Source organism: Tympanuchus pallidicinctus, unplaced genomic scaffold (genome assembly GCF_026119805.1).
Source record: "Tympanuchus pallidicinctus isolate F22 unplaced genomic scaffold, pur_lepc_1.0 scaffold10, whole genome shotgun sequence".
NCBI lineage: Eukaryota > Metazoa > Chordata > Aves > Galliformes > Phasianidae > Tympanuchus > Tympanuchus pallidicinctus.
In genome coordinates, this window is record NW_026294619.1 from 2,059,741 (window position 1) to 2,085,621 (window position 25,881).

Consider the following 25,881-nt stretch of genomic DNA (forward strand, 5'->3'; position numbering starts at 1 on the left):
AGGAATAGGGGCTAAAGCAAAGAAGGGCTTACTTAGAATACACGCTTGTGTGCTGCTAGCCCTGGAAAGGGAACTGAAAAGCTTTTGCTGATCAACAGCCAACATACTCCGCTGTTCAGCACACTGCTTCTTTCCCTTCCCTAAATTGGTATAGCAGCAGTGCATTTCCAGTGCATATCTTCTTCCCTGGTGCTGAGGCTTCCAGATGAATTGCCCATACTGGTGAAAGCCCCGTTTTATTTTCCCCTGGCTCTTCACTCAGTTGTGTTTTAGAGAAGACCAGTTCCTAATGAACAGCAATTCTATCCCCACAGTGTGCCACAGTGAGGCAATTGTGTGAGCAAAGCAGACACAGTGACCACACACACAATCCTGTTGCTTCACATAGATATATGTATGGGTATAGATATACGGTATATACACACTGAGCTGGTTTTTTTTTTATATATATATATATAAAATAACACCTTGTTTATAAAGCGACATTTAATTGCCACTGGTTCCCTTCCCACCCCACAAAAACAACAGTATACAAAATATAAAATATTTTAAATATTTATAAACGCCGCAAGAAAAAAAATAGAACTGTACGAAAATATTTTTTTCTGAGGTTCCCTCCCTGCCCTGTGGGTAGAGGAGGGGAAGGGGTACACATTTGGCAGGCCTAGTGTGCCTTGAGTCCATAGTTGTTAAGTGGATAGGAATATGCCCTGCCTAATACTATCCGGTCCCGGAGGAGCTTAAATAAGACATAATAATTGCAGAAAAGGATGAGGGCCATGGAGAGGGTATGGTTCCACTTCTCTGAACGCAGCAGTGAATAGAGCTGGTAGCAGACCACGCTGCCTTCGATGAGAATCAGCAGGTTGAGCAGCCGTAATGGACGGTGGAAGAGGAACTGTGGAGGTAAAAAGCAGATTGATCATTTTTTGCCATGTTAAAGTGGGGAGAGGTGCGTGCAGAGTTCTGTCCAGTGCACTGAGCCGGGCAGAAGTGGTGTTTGTATTCCAGCCACTGCTAGCTGCTACGCAGGGAAAGCAGCATAAGAAACAAGGCATGTAAAAATGTCATTTTCCTTGAGAGGAGGACTGGTAAAGTAACCTACGGGGAGGTTAACATGCCTTCTCATTTTACTAGAAGATGTTCTGTTAGCTACAGTCCTCTTACAAATATAGTAACATCTGATGAGCTGCATCACCACAATGAGAAAACACCGACAAAGCAGCCATTACTTCTGTCTTGACCAGACATCTGAGTAATACTGGGATGGGAAAACCCTGCTGCTAAGAATAGGCCTTTTGTTTAGATCCAACAGACTGCTGCGCAGCATCAAACTGTTCCACACAACCTGCTCTGCTGCAGCTGCCAGGTTTAAGCCTCTCCTCCCTTCCTCAGCTGTGACCCAACAAGAAAAGAGATACTTGCATAAAAGCGGGCGTGGGACACGTCGGAAGGCACTGCTACATTATAAGGCCCAACTGCTTTATACAGGCATCGGCTTCGTCGCACCAGTACTCCTTGTGGCCATATTGTGTTTTCTGACCAGCTGTGGGAAAAGAATGCCAGAGCGTTAGCACGAAGGGAAGCAGGAGAGAGGATGCTCTCAACTCACTGAACATGGGTTCACAGGAATGGACTGCATCTTGAAAAATACCAAAGCCTCTGTGACAAGGACGTGTCCCCAGTCCCACTTGAAAAACACAGAGGCAAGAGCTCAGAAGCTCACCAGGACTCTGCCTGGGCAATGTGAAGAAATGGCTCCCTATGTAAGATCCTAGCCTGCTATGCTGGTGGGGCCACCCTTTCCCCCATGTGACTGCTCTAGCGGCCAAGAGTGTTTGTCTCTGAGAAGAAACCAGCACTTGACCAGAGAAGCTTTTGGAGAGCTTTCTAAAGCAGTCAGTTCTGTTTCGTGGGAACACAAAGATCAGTTGTGTCTACTACCTGTGACACTGAGGAGCATAGAAGCTTCCTCAGTAGATAAGCAAGTATCAGGAGTGCTCATCCACCAGAATGTCTCATCAGCCCCTCGCTGGCAGGCCAAGCCCTCCCCATCCCCACACTCACATATGCTGTGGAGCATTGCTGTAGGAGCCATGTTCTAGTTTCTGCCACTTGCCAAGGTGGGCAGCCGATCTGTGGAGCAGGTCACAGTACTTGGGAGGCAGCAGCTGAGTGGTGAGCATGACAAAGGCATTGATCCACACCATGATGAGGTGCTCACAAGACCAGCGCATGTCGTAGTACTGCGTGCTCTGCAAAGAGACCGGACAAGAGCTTGGCACCGCTGTCACTCAGCAGAGGAGGGAATGACAAGGGACGTACTGCATGTGCATCCAGCAGACCCACACCACACATTACAGGCATGCGCTTTTGGACCAGTGATTTCAGAGGGTTACAGCTAGGAAACACTCAAGGCTCCCTTCTCCTTGACCTGAAGGAGAAAGGGCAGGGGCATGATGCTGCAGCTGGTGCATCTCCTCCTCTAGCAGCAGATGACAGGAGGGTCTGTTTGCCACAGAACTGCTTCGGGAGCACCAGTTGCACCAGGACTGCTACGTGGATTGTGGAGCCCTGCCCATTTCATTACACCAACTGGAGCTCATACAGATTAGAAAACAACAATAAATACAACCCCACGCTGGCAAGGGGTTCTTGAATTTAGGCTCCCAAACGTTCTAGTTGGCTCTGCTTTCTAACAGGCTGAACACCAAAGCCTCTGATCCAAGCACTCAAAACCCAGGACGATGTTGGATCTGAGACAGGTAACAACAAGTGCCCTTTTCTACAAAGAACGCCGCTATCCATCTGCCTAGGGCAGGGGGTGGGAGAAGGGGAGTTAGTAAGTGGGGTGATGGGACTAGAGGTGCATCACATTTATGGCAATACCTATCCGCCAACCAGGAGCAGTACTAGTGCACTCCGGATGCAGCCATGCTCCGCTATCCGGGCTGCCAAAGGGGAGACAGAGAAAAGGGGAATTAACCAAGAATCTGGCCCGGCAGCAAATCACACAACATTCAGAAGGAGGCTGCAGACAGGGGCGCAAGAGAAGCGAACAAGAGCTACCTTGACAAAACACAGTGGCAGGAAGGCCACGTAGTAGGCACTGAAGAGAGAGTTGAAGAGAACTTCCTTGATCCTGCGGTTGAAGTCTGCTTTTAGGCACTCCACTTCATTGCGGATGAGATCTGGGGAGAGGGGGCAGCTGTGGGTAGGGATAGATGTAGGATTATTGAACTGTTCTCTCAAGGATTCCCACAGGAGCGAAAGGAAATCTTTGGGTTTGACCAGGCTGCTGACAGCTGAAGCCCCATCTTCCACCATCTGATCCTGTACCAAGTAACCACAGTCCGCAGGCAGGGGCTGTGCTCTGCTGTCCTGGTGGAAGCAGCACAGAGGAACATAAACACCAAATCTGTGGGGAAAAAAGAGAGAAAGAAGGGCTGAAATGATATCCCAAAATGAAGCAGGGGCCACCTTCAAGAAAGACACCACACACAGAAAATGCCTAGCTCAAAAAACCGTGCTTAAAAGCTTCTTTAAATCCCACCCATGGAACAAGTGATCTCAATGACTCGGTTGTCAGCTGCAGCAAAGGCCTGTCATGCAAACAGCACACTGCAGACAATTTGCTTCATGGGGTCAGGGCTCCTCCCCACATCATCTTCTAGCTACTCCTACTTCCCCTTTATTCATAAGACGAGATTTTTGTCTGCCTGTGTTTTAGGGACAGGTTACAGCCAGCAGCTCTGATTCCCACAGCGGCTAACCCCTAGGGAGCTGTGCTCCCTCTGCCCTGAAATTACAAGGTATCATTACTCACGGGTAGCCCAAGAAGAGAAGATTGAGAACGGAATGGCTGCGGAAGAGGTTGACCAGAGTCCAGCAGAGCACCCAGCCACAGAGGGTGAGTAGCACCAGGCGCACCATGTAGTGAATCACTGACGTTGCGCCCACCTGAGAGGCCTACAAATAGAGAAGACATGTTCAGCAGCCCTACTACACTGGTGCTCAAGACAGCAGGTTCCTCTAGAGGAAGAGCAGTGAGAGGGTTCAGGAAGTACGCTGTAAGAGGGATGGCTGCCCTCTTCCTTCCAGAAGTAAAGGAGAATCCAGAAGATTCATGAATACGCACAAGTTCTAGGGCATGACTAAAATAGGGCCCTTAAAAAAAAAATCAGAGCTGCAAAGTGAAAAGTATTTTCACTCAAGTCCTTTAATGCTCTGATGATATTCCAGCCTGAAAAGCACTTCTTCTTGCTATTTCTTTGGCAAAGATCACATTTCAGCATTCATTTTCCTAAAGAAGCAGATATTATCGTTCTCTGTTGAGGGAACAGAAGATGGTGCACATATGCAATCCATTAGGATTTCCACCATTCATCTCTACCAGGTATACCAGACTGCAGTTTAAAGAGGAGGAATCATCAAAAGAGCAGCAAAACAGCTTGCTCCAGTCTTCAAACAGGAGATGGCACAGATTCTTACAGAAAGGAGCGTATAAACATGAGGGGGAATGACTGTTTACACAAGTTGATAGTGGTAAGATAAGGGGGAACGGTTTTAAACTGAGACAGGGGAGGTTTAAGTTAGATATTAGGAGGAAGTTTTTCACACAGAGGGTGGTGACACACTGAACAGGTTGCCCAAGGAGGCTGTGGATGCCCCATCCCTGGAGGCATTCAAGGCCAGGCTGGATGTGGCTCTGGGCAGCCTGGTCTGCTGGTTGGCGACCCTACACAGAGCAGGAGGGTTGAAATTAGATGAGCATTGTGGTCCTTTGAATGACCAAGGCCATTCTATGATTCTGTGATTATAACCAATGGAATGTGCAAGAACTTGCATAGAAGGTTTCAAAGCAGAAATTCCAGTCTCTGGGAGGCTTTATGGAGATGGGAACGTAAATGACAATGGCACAAATCAGAGATGAAAGAACTTCTGAGATTCCACCTTCTCTGTTCACCCATTCCACAACTCCTAACTGTTGGGAGTTTGTTTTTAAAACAAACTTAGTCTGGACTTGTATTAACTGTTTCAGTTGATAAGCTGCCATTTTCCTCAAAATAACCTTTCTCAAGCACATACTTGGCCAGATTCTGCTCTCACAAACACAGAGAGGGTCTCAAGATCTAAGCTCTAGATCCTCAGAGTTCTGAGTAACCAGGAGAGAAAGAGCAGTTCTGCCAGCTATTCCTATTTCACTTTACTCAGATGTTCTCCTTCTGATGCTTCCCTTTGATCTCCTGTTCACTCTTTCAGTGTTGGCTAACCTATTTGCCATTCTGCTACCTGACTTGCAATTCCCTCAGCCACTTCTCTGGCATGAGATAGTAAGCTACAGTATTGTGCCTGCAGGGATACAGAAGCCAGTGGGATCATTTCATCTCCTGTTAGCTGAAAAGCAACAGGGCTATCCAGTAGTGCAGGACATGAGTGGTTTCAAGGATAAAGGTCCCATGATAGCAGGGCATCCCCAGAATCTTAGGACTTTCAGAGTCAGGCTTCTTCTGGGGGAAGAAATGCTCCAGCTCTCCAGTTTTCTGAACTTTCTAAGGCTTTCCTGCTCTGCAGTCAGTACTACAGGCAGGAGAGGGAACAGTGGGAACATTACCTCAGAGATGAGGGCCCACACCAGCCTCCGCGCCAGCATCACTGTGATGAACGCCGCCAGGTGGTAGTCAATAAGGTGGAAATTCTGAAGAAGGAAAGAGAAAAGATTCTTCACCAATGGAAGGAGCTCTGAAAACACCCTGCTGGGGTGGGGACTGGAAAGCTGGCTGCTGAAAGCATTTGTACCTTAGACAGGCATGCCCCTAATTAATTCCCTATTAGGAACATGGGAGAAGGGAGAAAAACAAGTAACGCAGGAATGTCTCCAGAGGTAAGGTCTTCCCCACATAAGGAAAAAAAAAATCCACCCAAAGGCAGGTATTTTGAGGGTCAAAGAGAGCTTTAGGACCAGGATGCTACTGTGGAGAACAGCTTGCAAGTTATCCTGGGAAAAGCCACCAACCAACCACAGCAAGGACAGCCAAACCCAGAGTCCTGGACACCAGCTCACTTTAGCCCTTTGTCTCAGAAATAGGTGGTAGTGACCACCAGTGCTCTCTGATAATCAAAGTTATGTAAGAAGTGTCATCTGCATTGGCCATAAATGTATATTAATATTGATTTTGGCTGCATCAAGTTAGCTACAGTTCTTGGAATCCTTACAGTTTTTTAGTGAAGTCATCAAATGTGTTCTGGCTAGAACAGTTAGCTGACTCTGAATAGTGCTGTCTCAGAAGGAAATTTTGGGTATGTGAGAATGCTTTGACTTATGGGAATAGATATAGGTCCATAAAATGTTTTCAGGTAGGAAAACTGAAATGGAATGCTTTCTCTTCAATAAAAGCTGTGTCCAACATCACATAGGTGAATTTGAAACTTAACAGCTGGACAAGTGGAGCACCAGCACCACCTGTCTGCACAACTAACTAAGGAACTACCTCATGTTTCAATGCAAGTCGACTACATGAATTAAGGACCATTTCAGAAGTTAGATTTACACAGTTGGGGTTTGCTGACTCAGGTATAAATCATTCAGACAGCAAAAAAAAAAAAAAAAAAAAGAAACTAAGAAGACTGAAAGGTTTACATCAGCTGAGAACCTGAATCCCTCCTCAACTCCCCTGCTGCTGATCTGCTGTGAGATACTAACAAAGACCTCCATCATCCCTGCTCTCAGGCTCTGTTGTTTCCCTGGGGAAGAGGCACTCACAGCAGGAGGCAGAAGGCTCCTGTAGACTCAACTCCATTTCAAAAATGTAGTGGCTACCACAAGTGCCTGCAGAAACTTCCAGTGAAGAAACCCTGCTTCACTGAAGAAGCTGACCATGCTGAACCATTCTGAAGGCCTTCCATGCAACCCCCTCTCCCCATAAAACGAGGGATGACATGAGTCTGGTTGATGGGGGTGTAACTGAAATCCCCTTCACCTCCTTATGTCAAAATCTTGGTGAATCCTGACCAGAAGAAGCACGACAAGAAGCTGTGTAATGCCAAAGCCCAAGCGATGGTATTTGCTGGGGAACTCACCAGTGAGGTACAGGAAGCAGGATGATTGTATGGGTACCACCAGACAGTCTTGTAGATGTTGATGTACTGAATGAAGAGGGCTACCAGTAGGTAGATGAAGAACAGGAATTCAAAGAGAAGGCTCCCGTCTAAGGGCAGGTCAGGGATCCGGCAGTGACGAACAGGCTCTGGAGTAATCAGCGCTGTGATGGGAGGCGCGGAGAGGCTGATGGCACTACCATTCCTGAAGCAGAAAGATACCACTCACTTGGTAAACATTATACATTATCTCCACTGTTTCCCAGGACAGGAAATGCTTAGGGTTCTGAATCTGGGACTAGGCATTGCTTGAGTAGAAATGGCATCAGTCTTGCATTCATATTACTGGTACAAGGCTGCTGGTAAGCTTCATCTTCCTCTTAACACGGACAAAACTCTTAGCCAGCATTTTCTGCAGACTACAGATAAATTGGTTTACCAGTGGTGCTGTGATGTGCTCAGCTGTTATTTCAGACAAATTGCAAAGGGAAGACTGAAAGTATACACTGAGGAAGAAACCCCAAGCAAAAGTCATGAAGAACTCTGTGCCACACTGAGCTCTTAAAGCTCGCTCCTTCTGCTCACCAGTAAGACATTATTACATTAGCACCCACTTCAGCTCAGGACAGAAGCACACAGCCTGCTTGCATAGAATCATAAGGCTGGAAACGAGCTGCAAGGTCCAACCGCCCTCCCATCACCATTGCTACCACAAGCACTGACCCATATCTCGCAGCTCCTCATCCAGACGCCTCTTGAACACCGCCAGGGATGATGACTCCACCACCTCCCTGGGCAGCCATTCCAGTGCCTGACCACTCTCTGAGAGAAAAAGCTCTTCCTTATGTCTAAGCTAAACCTCCTCTGGCACAACTTGTGGACATTTCCTCAGGTTCTGTTTGTTGCCTGGGAGAAGAGGCCAAACCCCTCCTCATCACAACCTCCCTTCAGGAAGTTGTAGAGTGCAATGAGGTCTCCCCTGAGCCTCCTCTTCTCCAGGCTGAACAATCCCAGCTCCCTCAGCCGCTCCTCGTAAGACTTGTTGCTCCAGACCCCTCACCAGTTTCGTTGCCCTTCTCTGAACACGTTCCAGAGCCTCAATGTCTTTCTTGTAGTGAGGGGCCCAAAACAACACAATACAGCCTCACCAGTGCTGAGTACAGGGGGCTGATCACCTCCCTGCTCCTGCTGGCCACACTATTTCTAATGCAGGCCAGGATGCCATTGGCCCTCTTGGCCACCTGGGCACACTGTCAGCTCATGTTCAGCCGAGCATCAACCAATACCCCAAGTCCCTTTCCTCTTCACAGTCATTCAGCCACTCATCCCTAAGCCTATAGCACTGCATGGGGCTGTTGTGGCCAAAGTGCAGGACCTGGCACTTGTCCTTGTTGAATCTCATCCCATTCACCTCAGCCCAGCAATCCAGCTTATCCAGATCCCTCTGCAGGGCCTCCCTACCCTCAGGCAGATCGACACCACCTCCCAGCTTGGTGTCATCTGCAAACTTACTGAGGGTGCACTCAATCCCCTCATCTAGGTCATCAATAAAGATATTAAACAGAATGGGTCCCAGTACTGACCCCTGGGGGACACCACTTGAAATGGGTCACCAGCTGGACTAACTCCATTCACCACGACCTGCCAGGCATGGCCTCTAGCCAGTTCCTTACCCAAAGAACTGTACACCTGTCCAGGCCACGGGCAGCCAGTTTTCCCAGAAGAATATTGTGAGAGGCCATGTCAAGGGCTTTGCTGAAGTCTAGGTAAACCACATCAACAGCCCTTCCCTTGTCCACCAGTTTGGTCACTCAGTTGTAGAAAGAGATGAGGTTGGTCAAGCACAACCTGCCTTTCATGAACCCCTGCTGGCTGGGCCTGATCTCCTGGACACCACGCACGTGCCATGTGATCTCACCCAAGATAATTTGCTCCATAATTTTTGCTGGTACCGAGGTCAGGCTGACAGGCCTGTAGTTTCCTGGATCCTCCTTATGGCCCTTCTTGTAGATGGAGATATAATACTGGGTATTCTTCAGTATTACCAAGTACCCACTGCCTTTCTGCTGAGAGCTCCTCTGTTAAAGAAAGTTAACTAAAAATGGAATGAAGCCACTTCCTTGAAGCTGACCTCTCAAATGTGCTCACACTTCCTTCTTTGCTATCTTTTGGATGAGGCTACGACAACTAAAAGCTCTTGTAGACAAAACTGGCAGAGAAATGTTCAGTTGTAAGTTATGCTGTGTCTAACCAAAACCAAGATAAGCAATGCTCCCCTATGGCCCTGAGACGCTGACACCAAGGTCTCCACAATCACTTGCTCCTCTAAAGTCTAAGGCTGAGCCATCCGTCCACTTATCAAGGCCAGAAAAAGTCTTTAAAGCCACAACTAAATTGTTTAGATCTCTTTACTCCGTAAAGATGAACCTATACGAAGTAGATCGAGGCCTCAACATGCAGCAAACAGCTTATCTAGTCTGTTCACTTTGGTATGGGTCCTTGTAGTCTTTACGCTAAATGTGGAACCCTAACTATTATTCCGAGTTCTTTTTTCCACCTCCAGCTTCCCCAGAAAACGGAGATGAGCTTTGCAAACTGTGAGAATTGGTTTTGTGTGGGTCCAGCAGAGAAAACAATAGACATCCTCCTGCCTTTTCTTTCTGTCAGGTAGGAGGGGGGCTCACAGCCGCAGTCTGATGTGTCACAGTAAGTTCCCACAACATTGCAGGCAGCCTAGTAATAAAGCCTAGTAATAATCTGCTCTAATTCACTCCTCTACAAAATGCTGCAGGGAAAGACAAAGTGAATACTGCATGATTGCAACCCTGCTTCTACAGGCCTCCCCATGGGGCAGATTTTAGTGTGCAGAGAGAAGTACTGCAGAGGGGAATGTGCCATAGCAGAGATGGGAAGAGAAACTGGAAGAGGCTTCTAATGCAGGGCATGTTTCTTCTCGAGTGGGCATTGCAGGGCCTACTCTCACCTAACGCCACATAGAGGATTCAATCTCCCAGTTCCTTGTCTGAACCACTGAGCAGAGTTCAGAGCAGATAGGATTTAAAGCTTTTATCATTATCCTAGCCACAGATGTCTCAACAATCCTACCTTTGTCCTCACCTGTTTCTCAAACCAGTACCGTTTCCACAGCTCCCACCAACCAGAGTCTGGAGAGAAGGCAAAGCTGAACGGCTTAGCTGCTGCCGGCTGGGTCCCCTCCTTCCACCGGGCATGACCAGGAACCAGTCCACTTCCAGTGCCTCCAACAGGCTGTGCCCAGAGACCCAGACGATCCTGAAGCCTTCCCAGGTCTGCAAAGGAGGCAGAAATATCACTTAGGCAACGAACTACAGCTAAAGTTCTTCACACCCCCAAATAAATGAATTCATGCAAAAGGAAGCCACTCTAACACAGAGTGTTAAAGTGGGGACACTCATCACCACCCTAAAAGATCGTGTGGTTTCGACAGTACTGGGTCAGTGTCTGCCTGCATACAAAGAACAGAATCCACTGATGCTGTGTCTTTAAAAACGGTCAGCTTATGTTATCCACCAACGACTTACAGCAGTTCCTGTTGGCTGGGAAGTTCTCACTGAGCACCACCAGCGCTGGAGGCAGCACAACCACATGCCATATTTCAAAAGCAAATATGGAAAGAACCCTTTCTGTTCCGGTGCGAAGAGCTCCTGGAGCTTTGCAGGTCTTTTTAGACACCAGCACATCATTTGATAGAGTCTGATGCCGGTATGCAATTTGGACCCCCTCTGCTAGAGCTCAAAACAGACAGCTTTAATTGGTGTCCATGAAGGTTTAGCAAAGCAGTTGATTGCATGGTTCAGTTCTCTTTTGTGCTAAGAAAGCCTGACTGACACGATAGTAGGAGGCCCGTTTAAAAAGGGTAGTGCAGCAAAATGCACACGTATGGGTGCACTTCAAATGCGTGGATAGGCAACAGCACAGCCCAGCCCTAAAAAATAATACATTAAAACCTAAGTTCATAAATATTTATTTCAAATGACATTTAAGTGAATCAGCTCCTTAAAATGAACTACCATGAGAGAGATTAGGAACTCTGTATCAGTAACGAAGATGGATTCTTTGGCAAAGACTTCATCACTTCCCATATTTTTGCTTTCATTTCATTGACCACAAGGATTTCAGCAGTCAGGAAAGTTTGCAGTGGCTGTCAGACTGATGGGTTACACTGGAGTGCAAATCCCAGAAGCCATTCCTACTGAGCATCGTGTGCACAGAAATGTGACACTGAGTGAGCATCTTACAGAAGTGTGTCTGCATTTCTGGAGATGGCTCAGGTGCCCTATTGGCAAAACATCATAGCCAGAACCAACCCAGAATCCAAGAAAAACACTGCCACTTTCTGGGGAGCTCTCAACCTAGCTCTGAAATATATGGGTGGAACCCATTATCTGTGTCTTATTCAGTTATCACCTCCTTTAAAACCTTGAGAAATCATAGCTGGCAGAAACGCTGAAAGTTTGCTGAATGAGTCACATCACTGTCACCATGAACACAGAATAATTCCAAGAAGGCATAAAAACATATTTGAGGGTGGTGGGTTTTGTTGGTTTGGTTTTGTTTTTTTTTTTCCCCTTTGGTTTACAAGTTTCTCAAGCTTCATCTCTTACTCCAACAGCCAACTCAAAATTTCAGCAAAAAAATAAGGTGTTTTTACAGATGAACGTTTTGCACACTCCCACATGAAGGTCACTTAAAGTAAAACAGATTGTGGAGAAAAAAAGAATGATGTTGTGAAATTGCACAAAAGGAGAGAGTAAACATCAGACACTTTAAGTTTGGAAGAAAAAGTCTGCATTCTGGCAGACTTCAGAATTCTTATTCCTGTGACAACACAACAGAGAACAGAGTTCTTTCCCTTTCTAGGCAATATTTGAAAGCTCACAACTTTCTCTAGGATGTTCTAGAGCTCTATTTGACAATGCCTATATTTCAGGCATTAAAAAACAGATGAAAAAAAAACCCCTAAACCCCACAATCCTAAAAGGAGTAACTTTCAAAACCGCTTTAAGCCAAATTAAACTATTAGAGGCACTGCGGAAGCTAAAGCAATCGATCTAACCCAACCTGCACGCTATTGATGACAACGGATGCAATGCACATAAGTTGATGTTCTAATCGGAGTTGCTAAGAGTTAGTGGAGGGTATTTTATGCCACGTTCAATAATTTGTGCACATAATTTACCAGATGTCATTCATACAATCCCACGAGGATGCTTCATGTGCTCATCAAGAGACACTTGGACACTGCATGATCGCATTCCCACCCTTTGGCTTTGTGAACTAGGAAAATGCTGGCTCCCACCAGTAAAAAGGAATGCCTGCAGAAAAGAGCCCTCCTGATGTCAGTGCACTGCATTCTAAGCTCACCTGAATAACCCCCATCACAGTGATTCGTTAACATTCAGACTGGGCTAACGTATGAGAGCAGTTACTCAAGCCACTCTTTCCACAGCTTGACTTCAACAGAGCTCAATCAACTTAGGAAGGGGTCTGTTAGAGCAAAATCTGCCCCATAAAACTTCCCTTTTGGTTTCTGTTTGTAGAACTAGTCAGACCAAACCGAAGTTCTCCAGAACAAGTTAAGTGTTGAAATCAGTTGGACTCCACACCTGCGTTTTTGGCTTTGAACCAATCCACAGCCCTCTTTTATAGTTTTCAGTGATTAAGAGATAATTCTATTGTGAAAAATATGCTAAAAAAAAAAAGAAGAAAGAGAAGTGCCCGTGACCTTTACTCCACTGGGTAAGATTCTTGCGAGCACCAAAGTCATTAGGAGTTTTCATTAAGGCCTACACAGCAAGCCAGCAGTCCTTCCAGGTTCCTGTCTCATTTGCAGAGCCCCCCCACTTCATGCAGTTGCCCATCAGCACTCATTTCATACAGTCTCAAGCGGAAAGTGAATAATGGTAGATAAAAGCTTTTCCTGAAAAGACTTTTCAGTCCATTAGTTTGATTCCACACAGTTCTTCCAAGTTGACCTGTGATTTCCCTTCAAACATCATGCCTTTGTAGCGCCTTCATCTCCAGCATTCTCAGATCAGAAACTGCCCTGGTCCCGAGATCCCCTACCCTCCAAGGCAGATACAGGCATCCCAAAAATGCACACAGAAGACTGGGGGGGTCAGCTACAGATGAGCGGTCCTGAAAATGCATATGGAGAGCTGTGATGGCTCTCTTCAGGACAGAGATGAAACCTTCATCTGTGACATGGTTAACAGAAGAGCCAGGAACATAAAGCACCAGCACCTCCAGTTTCTAATTTGTGCTTTTAAGACTACAGAGAGCACATGGACATTTCATTTCTCCATCAACCACCACCTACCTCAATGATGCAGGATGGAGATGGGCAGGAACCACTGCCACAAGCAAGACCCGAGGGATGAAGAACTCAGCAGACCAACTATCCACCAGCTGGGAGGTGAGCAAGCTTGTGCCCTTCCTGCTCCCCAGGGGCCATCCCTAAGCATGGTATTCCTGCATCAGCAGCTGTCTAAATAGCACTTAGAGGGGACAGCACAGAAGAGTCAGTGACTCATCAGAACAAAAAAACTGTCTGGCTCCCCATCTCTTTGCTGGAAACATTGTAATGCTTAGCCAGTTATTTTGATAGCGTTAATGCTTCTTAATTGGAGAAAACTCCCAGCTTCCAATTCCCTCTGGAAGCTTGCTGCACCAAGGTCCCAGAACTGTCAGAGCTATGAGAACACTCAAGAGGCTTCTTGGTTCCACAAGTCCTACAGGCAGATACTCTCAAGAGCAGAGAAACATGGCCACCCTCACTTGAAGTGACGCAGCCTGAAAGACCGCAGGTCTCATTGCAGATCTCCACCTTGATCAGAGAGGCTTATTCCTGCCTAATAAGCACGTGACACCTTGGGGTGAAGCAACACATCACCATCTGCGAGGATGCCATTCAACAGCACTGCTGCAGCTCCCTCACCATGGCTGTTGGTGCTGCACATCATCCTGCATCCAGGTGTCTGCTAACAGCTCCCTACCCTGCAGCACGCCAGCTTCTCACTTGCTGTTCTTCAGGGGCACCTATCCTGGAGTGAACCCAAAGGACAACCCAAACGAGCTGCGAGGCTCCAGCATCCAGACCACAGAGGCAAAGTGCCATGTAAGATCTTTTTGGCTCGGCTCAGCCTGCGTGAAAGACGTAGAAATTTGGAAGATAGCAGTGGCTGGTGCCCACAGGTGACAACAACTCCTTGTGTCCCAGACAGTGGCTTATTTATAAAACCTTGTTCACAAGGATGCTGCTAGCCTGTGGTGAAAGCATTTCTGACAGGACAGGAAGAGGAAAATAGGACAGGATCCTCTAACTGCTGGGACTGAATACATACTGTAACAATTCTGACTTTCAGTTAGAAGACAAACAGCTCTTTCTACTTATTTCCCTGTCTCTCCAGCCAGCCTCCAAAACTGAAACAACCCACGTGAAAAAGGTCTCCCAAATCATGGAGATCCCTGCTTCAAGTCACTGTGCCTGGTAAACCTAACCCCAAACCTGAATTTGTCCCACAGCCCCAGCGTCTTTGCAAGTTAGCAGCAAATTCACATTATACTTAAGTTTTCTTTGGAATTGCCGTGAGTCCTAACTAATTGTGGCTCATTCTTTACTTCCTTTCAACACGAGAATTTTACTTTTTTTTTGTTTGCTTTTAGTAAAAAAACATTTTTACAGATGGAAAAAAACTTCAGACACAAAGCTGGCAACTGATTCACCAACACAATACAAATAATACACACGTATATCATGAGCAGAGCCTAGGAACGGTGATGTCTGCACCTCGATCACGAGGCTGCCTTGCTGGCACCATCACATCTGTCACGCCGAAAACCAGGATGCTACAGAACTTCTGCGGAAACGCCAACCAGGTTCAGGCAAGAAAGAGCATTCGGTTGCTGCAAGGCTTTCAGGAGGAAATAACTGATAGGTTATCAGGTGGAAAGCCAAATATTTGGCTCGCGCAGAGGTCCCCTAGCGCTGAGCAAACAGAACCTTTCAACTGGGGCTGGTCGGGAAGGCAAACACCTGCCAGCTGGCCCTGAGCAAGGAGGCCAAACCGGTTAGGGGCAAGGTCTCCCAAGTCAGCACATTTTCCATGGCCTCACACTGCAGTCAGTTTGCTGGAGAGGCAGGTTAAGGAGTGCAGACAGAAGCAGAAAGCCCCCTAGAGCAGAAGCAAGGGCTGGGCTCTGGATGCTGGCCCAAACTGGCCCAGAGCAGGACAAGGGGAAATGGTTTCAAGTGGAAGGAGGGAAGACTTAGGCTGGATGTCAGGCAGAAATTTTTTACTATGAGAGTGGTGAGGTGCTGGAACAGGCTGCCCAGAGAGGCTGTGGATGCCCCGTCCCTGGAGGTGTTCAAGGCCAGGTTGGATGGGGCCCTGGGCAGCCTGGTCTGGTATTAAATGGGGAGGTTGGTGGCCCTGCCTGTGGCAGGGCAGTTGGGAGTTTGATGATCCTGGAGGTCCCTTCCAACCTGGGCCATTCTACGATGATGTGAATCACTGCCGTCAGGTGAAGCACTGCTAAGTTCATTTCTGCTTGGTGACCAAGAGCCAGGAACCACCTTTGCAATAAAACCAACCAGCATGAGCAAGTTACTGTGGGCTTTTGTGATACTGCAAAGCTTCAGCTGAAGAGGAGGAGAGGATGAAGAAATCCATCACTCAGTCACTCAGTCCTGTCAAAACAATCAAACAAGCAAAAAGGAAAAAAAAAAAAAAAAAGTTTCCACAAACTGCTTTCATACTATAGGACTGATTTCAGGCATCCTCACTGAGGCAGGCTGACAGAAAGACAAGGTGAAGGCAGCACTTGCCATTTGTAGCTGTCACAGTTCTTAACACACCCACTGACAAAAGGAATGAAAAGTTCTCCAGGAAAAGCCTATCCACATTGGAGTGGGTGCAATAAGTCTTGTTTAGTTCATTTTGCAGATGTTCTCCTCAAGGATGGGAAACAGATATAATTATCTCAGAGTATGAAAAAGCAACTTCTAAAAATTGGAGAAGGATTTCCAAACCAAACCCTACATTCATCAGAAACCCCCTCAAATTCCTTACTTTAGGGGTATACGGGAGACAGAGTCCTTTGTCAGACACGGCTGCACACCATGGCAGTAGCAGAAGCAGGCTGCTGGGACCATAGACACCTCCTCCTTATGTAATTCCCTTGTCCTCTTCTATAGGGCATTCTTCAGGCAGCTCTTTTGCCTCAGCTTGGCCGTTTGTAGCAACTGCAAGGGATTGCTCTACACTTTGCAGAAAGCTCAGAGACTTACAAGTGCTCTGGGCAGCCTGGTCTGGCGGTTGGCGACCCTGCACATAGCAGGGGGGTTGAAACTAGGTGATCATTGTGGTCCCTTTCAACACAGGCCATTCTATGATTCTATGATACAGAATACAGATGTACTCAAGACCTTGTGAGCTGGAAGCAAGAAGATGCAGATGCTAAACACTGTCAATGAACTACTGCCAACAGGAGTGCAAGAACAAAGCTGCCATACGTGAGGTAATAAAATAATACCTCATAACCATGTAATTACACTGTGCAATTAGGTGCTGCAGGATGTCACAGCAAACAGCTCAGTAAGACTTTAATGAAGAACTGTAATGATCTTATGAATGAAGACAAGTAAATAATGTTCAAAACAAACAACAGAAAAAAAAAGAAAAAAAAAAAAGAAAAAAACCCCAAACCACCAACATATGGTCCTTGAGGGCCAATCTGCTACAAGTGGCCAGTAAGACACTTCTCAGCAAGACAACGGTATCACACAGTTCACAAGATGTTAACATTTTCTTTGGAATCCTCTGTCCTATACAGCAATAATCACTGCCAAATACTGGATTTTGGAATAAAGAAAGCATTTGCTTGTTCTTGTATGAAAACAGGACAGAATAGCAAAGTTGATATTTTCCAGCATCAGCAGGAAACACAGTCCTGACTAGTTGGATCATTGTTATTTTGGTCTTACAGCTCCCATGCTTCTAAATCGTATGGGAAAAGCAGAGGAACTCCCATCTTGTACAGTGCAAGAGATTCACACTGAAGAGCTGGCAAGATTTAAGCTTGACATATGTTTCTTAAAGACAACTTGCACCGTCATATGAAAGCCCTCGAGAGTTCAGATCCGAAATAGGCTTTGGATATGTAACTCCACAAGTTTAAACTTCCAATTCCACATGACTACTGAAGACAGAAACAAAAGTTCACTTTAGAAATCATTTTTCTTCACTCTTTGCCATAAGATAAATCAACTGCCAGGAGGTCAGCGGACTCACCAGGTATCTAGGCACTTCTAGTGTGTCACTGATGTGGAGCTAGGTTCACATATGGCCAGCTTTGAGACTGGCTAACACACAAAAAAGGACTCCTTCTGCCTCAAGAACTCACCTTTTAATTCTCAGCCAACCAAGTCACCAACAAGTATGCACTTTCTTCTCCGTTCCTCAACACATACATGTGGACCAGCAGCAGAAATACGTGACTGCAAGCCAGCAACTCTTTGCTTTTCAGTCTCTCTTCTTCCACTGACTTGCAGAGAAGTGGTTTTACTGATTCAGGCCTCTACTTCCTTATCTCAAAAAGGATAAACAGCTGGACAAAGTATTTCTCCTCCTGGGGGTTCTCTGTATGTAGTAGTGAATATTTTTATAGTATTATTCTAGTGCTTTAGACGAGCTTTTTTTAAAAACAAACAGAAGCAGCTTTCCTGCTGGTTTTGCTTCTCTGCCAACCTCTATGTTTAATTTAATGGAGACCAGCCACGATGACAAACCATGGGGAGTCACTAGGATTTTTCTATTTTGTCCTCACACAGCTAAAAATAAGGCAGGCATCTGCTATCTGCAGCAGTGAGTTTGAAGACGTGGAGTACAAAAAGCACTGTGCAAAGTTGTTTTGCGTTTTTGTCTTCAGAGCATGGAAGGTAACTTTGACTGGTACTGTGTACACACAGGTACATGTATACATATATATCCCCACACCCGATCAAAACAGATCCAGCAGATTCCATGGAGGGCCTGACTTCTCCCTGCATCTCTTGAGTCTTTCTCCAAGTCCCCAGACTGGAATTCGAATCAGAAAGTATCAGTGCAATGAAAGCCTGCACATCCCTGACACTGTGGAAAAGTAGAATTCTAAATAACTCATGATTTGTAATATTAGGAGTGTTTAATCTGCATTAAAACACAGAACACATGAGAATACATCAACTACCCTCTATTTCCATCTTAAATAACAGGCAGAGGCAATATTTTATCCATTTCACTTGGCCATGCAATTTCTCCACCAAACAGTAAGGATCTCAATTCCATTTCTATTACTCTGGTAGGCAGCATTCAGAACCTCATATGAGCACATACAGAGCAGGAAATGCAATAGGACAATAATCCCTGGTATGATTAATTACACCAAGACCAGTTTAGCAGTCTGAATTTGCATGAATGCTCTGCACTTTGGGCCACAGAAGTCTACTGATGATGCTGCTTCCAACCGAATACTTCAGACTAGCCAGCACATCTGGATGTTGCTGCATCGTGGTCGCCAGCCCAGCTTTTCTAACTCGGTTGCACAATACTCACTTCCCACTAGAAGCCTTGTTTTCCGCTTGCAACACGTTCCGTCCGAGTCCAAAAAAGGTTGGAAGTGACTCTAAGTGAATATACTTCACAAAGAATGGCAGGAAATCTTCCAGGAGAGTTTGTGACAACTCACGAATGATTCAGCCAAGTCACACAGAGGTTTACCTCTAATTTTAAAACTATCACTAATTTTAAAACTATCAACTATCTGCTGCTCATCTAATTGTGGTTTAGATTAAAAAAACAAAAAAAAAATGGTGATGGAAGTTTCCATCACAAGAGACCTGCTGTGGTTAGGTGAACGAAGAAGAGGGGAGCGCTAACTTTGTGATATCATCTCTTGTTGTGGTAGGCCAAACTCTGCAGGCAGGGAGCGGGGCTCGGTGTCAGCAGAGAAAAAGGATTGCTGCAAGGAGAGGAAGGCTGATGGCCATAAAGTCGTATCTTACTTACAGTTTCTTGTGTTTAAGCCAGCAGAGCAGCACTGATGCTGAACTGTACCAGGTCTCCAGCTGAATGGCAACGCAAGAAGAACAAGTAGTATAGAACTGAATCACAGAATCATAGAAAGGCCTGGGTTGAAAAGGACCACAATGATCATCTAGTTTCAACCCCCCACACTATGTGCAGGGTCACCAGACCAGGCTGCCCAGAGCCACATCCAGCCTGGCCCTGAATCTGGCCTCAGAAGGAAAATGTGTGTTAGGTGGCACAATACCATACTGCAGAGTTAATTATGACAGCTGAAGACAAAGCACAAAGACCCCAAAGCACTTTAGTAGATTCTGCAAACCAAACTCAACTCTCCTCTGCGTTTCTCTGCCCATCTATATGTCAGGATCCACAATTTTGTAATGAACAAACATAACAATGGTTGAAAAATCAGTAGTATTTCTAAACCTGGATGTTCTATTAGTAAACAAATTCAACTAACTTTCTAAACAGAGATGCTCAAGCACCTCTTTGCATTGACAAAACACCTTGTTTGGATCCAGAGTATGAATGCAGCCCCTTCAACTCTAACTTTTGTATTCATACACTAAAACAAAACTGATCCACTTGTCATGTAACTGCCAGGATGAGAAAAGAAACAAAAAGCAAGTAAACTAACAAAAAAAAAAAAAACAACCAAAAGAACAAAAACCTTTCTCCATGATTTCATTACACAGGGCACAGAGAAAGCTCTGAGACTGAGGAGTTGTATGGTCTCAGAATCAGCACTGTTCTGCTGCTCTGCCTTACACACCCACCTTTAGGAGCTGCAACCCCACAGCTGCATGGACTGCCTGACTGGCTTCTGAACTGAACGCTCACAGAAACTGGAAAGCACCTTAACAACCATTTCTAACACATATGCTCTTGCTGTATTTTCAAACATCCAGATTCGATGCCTATGAAAGAAAAATGTTACTTTTATGACATCCAAAATTTGCAGTGCAGACATTTTCGAAGAAAGACTTGCGTTCGGTACTGCCTGATACCAAACACAGCTGAATGTTTTTCCTCGCCTCAAATACTACGTATATAATTTAATTCCATCTCTGTAAATTTCAAACCAAAAGGCAGTGGCTGAAGCAAGCACAGACAAAAAGAAAGTGATTAGGCCTGTCTGGTACTGAATAATACATACAAGTATAACCATATTAGTGACGCACAATATTGCTAATATAGACAGGTCACCATGATGAAAATAGCTTTATTTCCTTGCCTACCACAGGATGCCATTACTGCCCCTGTAAAAAGTATTCTTTTATTCAGAAAGGTGCTAAACTGTACTTCTCAACAAGTTCTGAAAATTATTTGTTTTCTTACAAGCAGAATTGAAACACTGCCTAACAAAGAAGGAAGCTGAACCATCCATCGTACAGTCAGAAAGACTGACATGCAAAGTAAAAAAATGGAAGGTAAAAAATGGAAAATGCTACCCTTTTTAGCATCATCAATTATTTGGGTGGCTCGGGCTGAGATAGCATGGAAGCCTTTATTAACGGGAGTGTTAAAAAAGGCCTTCCAAAAACCAGGGTGTGAGTGCCTGCAGATTGGCAGGTCTGCCAAGAGACAGCCAGGAGTGAGCCCATGCACAGGGGGAGGTACACAGGCACCACTCTGACCTTAAAATTAGGACAGAGCATCACAATGTAACAGCTAACTGGCCAAGATACCACGCGAACCCTCCAAACGAATACAATCTGGATGGCATTCCCACACTGTGTGCTGATTTGTGCTGAGAGACAGCAGTCAGACAGCTGAGAACAGAAACAAAGAGTGGCTGCGTCTTCGCCTGAAGAAGTTCCTGTCTGAGAAAGGGTATGGGGAGGCTTCAGCACAGCTCCCAAAGGGGCTGGCACTGCCCAGCAGCTACTCTGGCATTGGCTGGGTTTTACCAGCAGAGCACCCTTGAGGAAGCCAAGTGCCCAGCTGGATGAGCTTGCACTCCTAGGAGGAGAAATAAGTGTCAGAAACAAAACAGGCCAGCACCAGCAGTGTCAGGAGGTGAGTAAAGGTACAGGGTGGGTTTGAAGGCTGGTGTCCCGCTCTGCTCTCAGCACCCTGTGAAACAGCTGAGCCCTTTTGCTCCCATGCCGGCCCACGGCTGGTCACCCAATCTTTTCTGACCTCAGGCAGTTAACAGACCCTGAGCTGACTACAGAGCGGATGCCTCACCTCTAAACGCCGTACAACTCACCACTGTGAGTACAGACATCATCTTCCTTCCCTTACAGCCATTACAGACACCGGGGACCTGTTATTCCCCTCGAAAAGCATGCACAACGATGACCAAACTCTGCAAACAAAGCTGCCTGTGTGCCAGCTAGCATTCACGCAGCAAAGCGACCCCGGCACAGAGAGAGAGCTGCCCCTGCGGCGAGGCCTAACCCCGTGCTGCATCATGGAGGCTGCCGCGTTCCCTCCGCGGTGCGCAGAGCCAGCCCCGGGACTCAGGGCCCCGCCGCCGCGTCCCCGGGCCCCTCGGGAACGCGAGACCCGTCCCTTCGGCCCAGAGCCGAAGAGCAGGCCTCCCCCACCGCGGCCGCCCCACGCACGCTTCCACGCGTCGGATCCCCGTCCGTCGGCCTCCGAGCGCCCGGCTCCCCCGACAAGCCCAGACACGTTGTCTGAGCCCGAACGCGCGGCTCGGGCACGAAGCTAAAACGCGAAGCTCGGGACGCGGTACCTCACGTTTTCAGAGGAACGGCTCGGAACACCGACAGCCGCCCGGAGCCCCGCTGAGGGAGGGAGCCGGGCACCTTCACGGCACGGCACGGCCGGGGCGGTACTCACACATCCACGCGCCGCTCGGACATCGGCCGGCAGCGGGCTCCCTCCCCGAGGGCAGCGCTGCCCCGGGCCGCCGGGTGGGACGGGGCGGCGGAGCGAGCTCCCCGCGGATCGCTCCTCCTGCCGCCGGGCGAACCCACCTGGCGGCCGCCGCTGCCCGGAGCCCCGCGGCGGGGCGGGGGCGGGCGGCCGCAGCCCCCCGGGAACGGGAGGAAAAGGAGGCGGGCGGCACGGGCTCGGCAACCCGGCGCGGCCCTGCGCAGCTGCCCGGGAGACGTGGCAGTGAGGGCTGATGCTCTCATCACAGGGCGACAGGCGGCGGCGGCAGCAGCCACCGCGGCGGCCGGGGGAGAGGCCGGCCCAGGGAGGGCAGCGCCCGCGGGGCGGGGCGGCAGCGCCTCGCCGCCATCTTGGTGGTGGCAGAGGGAGGAGGTGGCGAGCGCAGAGAGGGGAGAAGGCGGGGGTTGGGAGAGGGACGCAGCTGGAGTGAAGAAAAAAGAGAAAAATATTTAAAAAGCAACAAGCGAAGTGAAGGGAATCGCTCAGCATCTTACATGTGCAGAGCAGTGCCCGGGCAGTCTCACAACAACAGGCAAGTTGGAAGCCAAAGGGCAACCCCGTTCAGTGTGCAACCCAGTTAACTGTGAGCAGGGTGTGACGGGAGAGCCCCTCGTCCTCAGACCTCCCCTTACAGCCACTCGTCCACCTCCAGCATCAGGCAGAGTGGGAAAGGAGAAAGCTTTGCTGCTGTGTGAGCCGTGCTTGGCCACAGCCAAAATACTGGTGTGCACCCATATCTTCAGCTGCAAATCCAAAAGGCTCTCCTTGGAAGAAAGCTAGCTTCTCGCTAACCAGGCCCAGTTCACATCAACACTTGAGTGCTGTCACACAAAGCATAGAATCATAGAACCATTAAGGTTGCAAAAGACTGCTAACGTCATCTAGTCCAACCATCAACCCATCGTCCATGCCCACTAAGCCACGTCCCTCAAATAAAGAACAAAGGAAAAGAATGAACCGCAGTCGCTCAGAACTGGTGAGTTTTGTTCAGCATCACTGCCATTTTTTCTTCATTCCTGTTTTTTTAAAACCCACGCATCATCTTCACCTTGGCTCAGGGAAGAGGCTCCAGGGGAGACTTTCTGTCTGTTTGCTTTTTGCCATGCCATGCACATTTTTGTTGCTGTAGGATCACAAGTAATCACAAATCCAGTCAGCTCGATGTTTAGCGTCATGCGTTGCCAAAAAAAAAAAAACCACCAAAAAAACCTTCACTGCTTCATTACTGCAAAATCTATTTATCCCATGGCTGAACACCAATAGCTGAGAAGCCCTGCTGCCTGTGCCCAGCCAGGAGATGATGTGGAGCTGTGCCTGGTAGAGAAATCATAAAATGATAGGAGTTGGAAGGGACCTCTGGGAATCACCAAGTCAAACCCCTGCTAAAGCAGGTTCCCTACAGTAGGTTGCACAGGAAAGCATCCAGATGGGTCTTGAATATCTCCAAAGATGGGGACACTACAACTCCTCTGGGCAGCTTTGTGCCAATGCTTCAAAGTAAATGCCAATCTTCAAAGTAAAGTTCTTCTTCGTGTTTGTATGTTGCAGTTTTTGCTGTGTTGCAGTTTTTGCCCATTGCCCCTTGCCCTGCTGCTGGGCACCACTGGAAAGAGCCTGGCCTCACCCCTTTGATTCCTACATTTTAGATATTTATAAACAGTGATAAGATCCCCTCTCAGCCTTCTCCAGGCTGAAGAGTCCCAGGTCTCTCAGCCTTTCCTTGTATGAAAGATGCTCCAGACTGTTCAATGTCTTTGTGGCCTTCCACTCTAGGATATACCTGTCTTTCTTGAACTGAAGAGCCCAGAACTGGACACAGTACTCTGGATGTAGCCTCACTAGGACAGAGAAGGGTGGAAGGATCATCTCCCTTGACCTGCTGGCTACACTCTTTTTAACTCACCCCAGGAGTCCCGGACCACCTGAGCATGGCAGACTCAGGGGCACTGGCAGATTCAGTGAGGAACAGTAGGGAAGCAACGTTGGGAATTATTTGCAATAGCCACCAAGTGGTGGCAAACACTCAAAGGCCGATTGACACAAAAGCAACCAAAGAGTATTCTTGAGCACCATGCAGCTGGATGGCACTGTTAGGGCAAGATTTGATGGGGGCAAATTCTCAGCAACATCAGTTTAAGTCTGGATACATACAGAAGTATCTTAGAGCTACTATCCATTTTGACTCAAAAAATGATGGACGTTTTCAGGTTCTCATACCCTCCCCCCCTTCCCAGCATACTGCTGGGATACACGTCTGATACAGAATTCAATGAAATGGCATGGAAGCTCTCGTGCTTTGTCTTTCTCTTTCCTAGTTTTACATGAAAACAGTATGAGCCTGGGACAATTGCAGAATCAGAATTTATTCTCATCAACCCTTGGTAACTGTATTTCAGAATTCCCTTTCTGTTATCTGCCAAGGTCTCTGCAATCATTCCATGGCTGAATGCATCGTAGAGAACTGTCAACGTTTGGGTCCTTGCTCTCCTCATGTTTGAAAGGAAGCTGTAACCCAGATCAATCTATGGCAACCAGGACTAAGGAGTGGCTCAGGCAGAACGTGAAAGATGACATCATCCCTGTTGTATTTTGTGAAATCCCCTCTCATCAGTTTTAACTGAACTTTGCATGGGACTTTATCACAGAGTGTGTCAGTGTGGAGCCTGAAGACAGAAGCCCGTGTTTAAAAAGATCCTCTATCATTAAAGGTAAAAGGGCCTACTTGCTAAGTGATTACTATGAATACAACTCAATGCTACAGGGACTTCTACAAAATATATAGAAAGATTATTCCAGCACTCTCCTCACTGGCCAATACAGTCACAAGTGGTACAAAATCCAGACTATATACTCTCAGCCAGTTGAGCACAGGATTTAGCCTGTCTTTACCTCTGTTCCTATTTTCTCCTAGCTCTCATTTGCCTTCTGATATTTCAGGCATTGCCCTTTTTATCTCTTTCTCACTTCTGCCATTCTGCTTTCTGCCTGTTTTCTACTGACTCTTAGAAGACAGAAACCACTTATCAGCCATTCTCCCTCCTGTTTCAAATTCCTTTCCATTTTCATTGATTTAACTCTTTCTTTTTTCATTTTATGATGCAACCCCTTACCTTTTCACTCCAGGTCTATTGCCTCACAATCTGTGGAACATAACTAGATGTGACCCTGAGTAATCATGTAAATCTGCCACAGGATATAACTGTCATTTAATTCAAAACATCAAACCCTACCAGGGACAAAGCAAAGACATAACTGCTGTCTTCTGTAGACATACTCAGATAAGGCTGAGTACCACTAACAACAAATCTGTAGCAACAGAAGTTCAGTGCGAACAAGTTGCTTGAATGTCCATCAGTTGCTGGGATGACTTCTAAACTCCTTGCTACTGTTACCACACTGCTATCAGCACCGAAACCATTTTAGTTAGCTCTGCTTTGTCTGCTTTACTACTGTGACAGTAAAGTCTCTGCCAGCACATATTTCCATTTTAGTTTTTTTTTGCTGCCAAATAGTGGAAAAATAATGTGTGCTAGGATTGAGCTCTGAGGTTTAAAATAGGTTGCAGCTGATTAAGATACAGTAAAAACAGGAACAGAGAACTCTGAATTTAACACAGCAGCGTTAAGACTTCTACTGTTATGGACATTGCAAGGTGCTGCTATCTAAATGCAACAAACACTAACTGGATTTTATGGGCAAAACACTGCCCATAAAACTCACGTATTTGTTCAAGAGGTTCCTTTGTAGTATAACTGTATGCAAAAGGTTACTACTGCTGTTCGTTACAGCCACAACGTACAAGGCAAATAGC

At 46.9% G+C, this 25,881-nt stretch overlaps 1 protein-coding gene across 2 annotated transcripts; it reads right to left on the reverse strand.

Moving 5' to 3' along the window:
- Positions 1-375: 375 nt before the first annotated feature.
- Positions 376-22,145, reverse strand: TMEM39A (transmembrane protein 39A). 2 transcript variants are annotated; one of them, XM_052704856.1, is made up of 9 exons: positions 22,014-22,145; positions 10,216-10,406; positions 7,081-7,303; positions 5,615-5,698; positions 3,827-3,969; positions 3,070-3,418; positions 2,068-2,255; positions 1,426-1,546; positions 376-898 (listed from the first exon to the last, which is right to left on the reverse strand). In XM_052704856.1, exons 2-9 carry the CDS (start codon positions 10,326-10,328, stop codon positions 665-667), a joined length of 1,455 nt encoding a protein of 484 aa, XP_052560816.1. In that variant the 5' UTR covers positions 10,329-10,406; positions 22,014-22,145; the 3' UTR covers positions 376-664. The 2 variants fall into 2 exon arrangements, with proteins under 2 accessions (XP_052560816.1, XP_052560806.1); XM_052704846.1 differs by having other exon boundaries at positions 21,907-22,030.
- Positions 22,146-25,881: the final 3,736 nt, after the last annotated feature.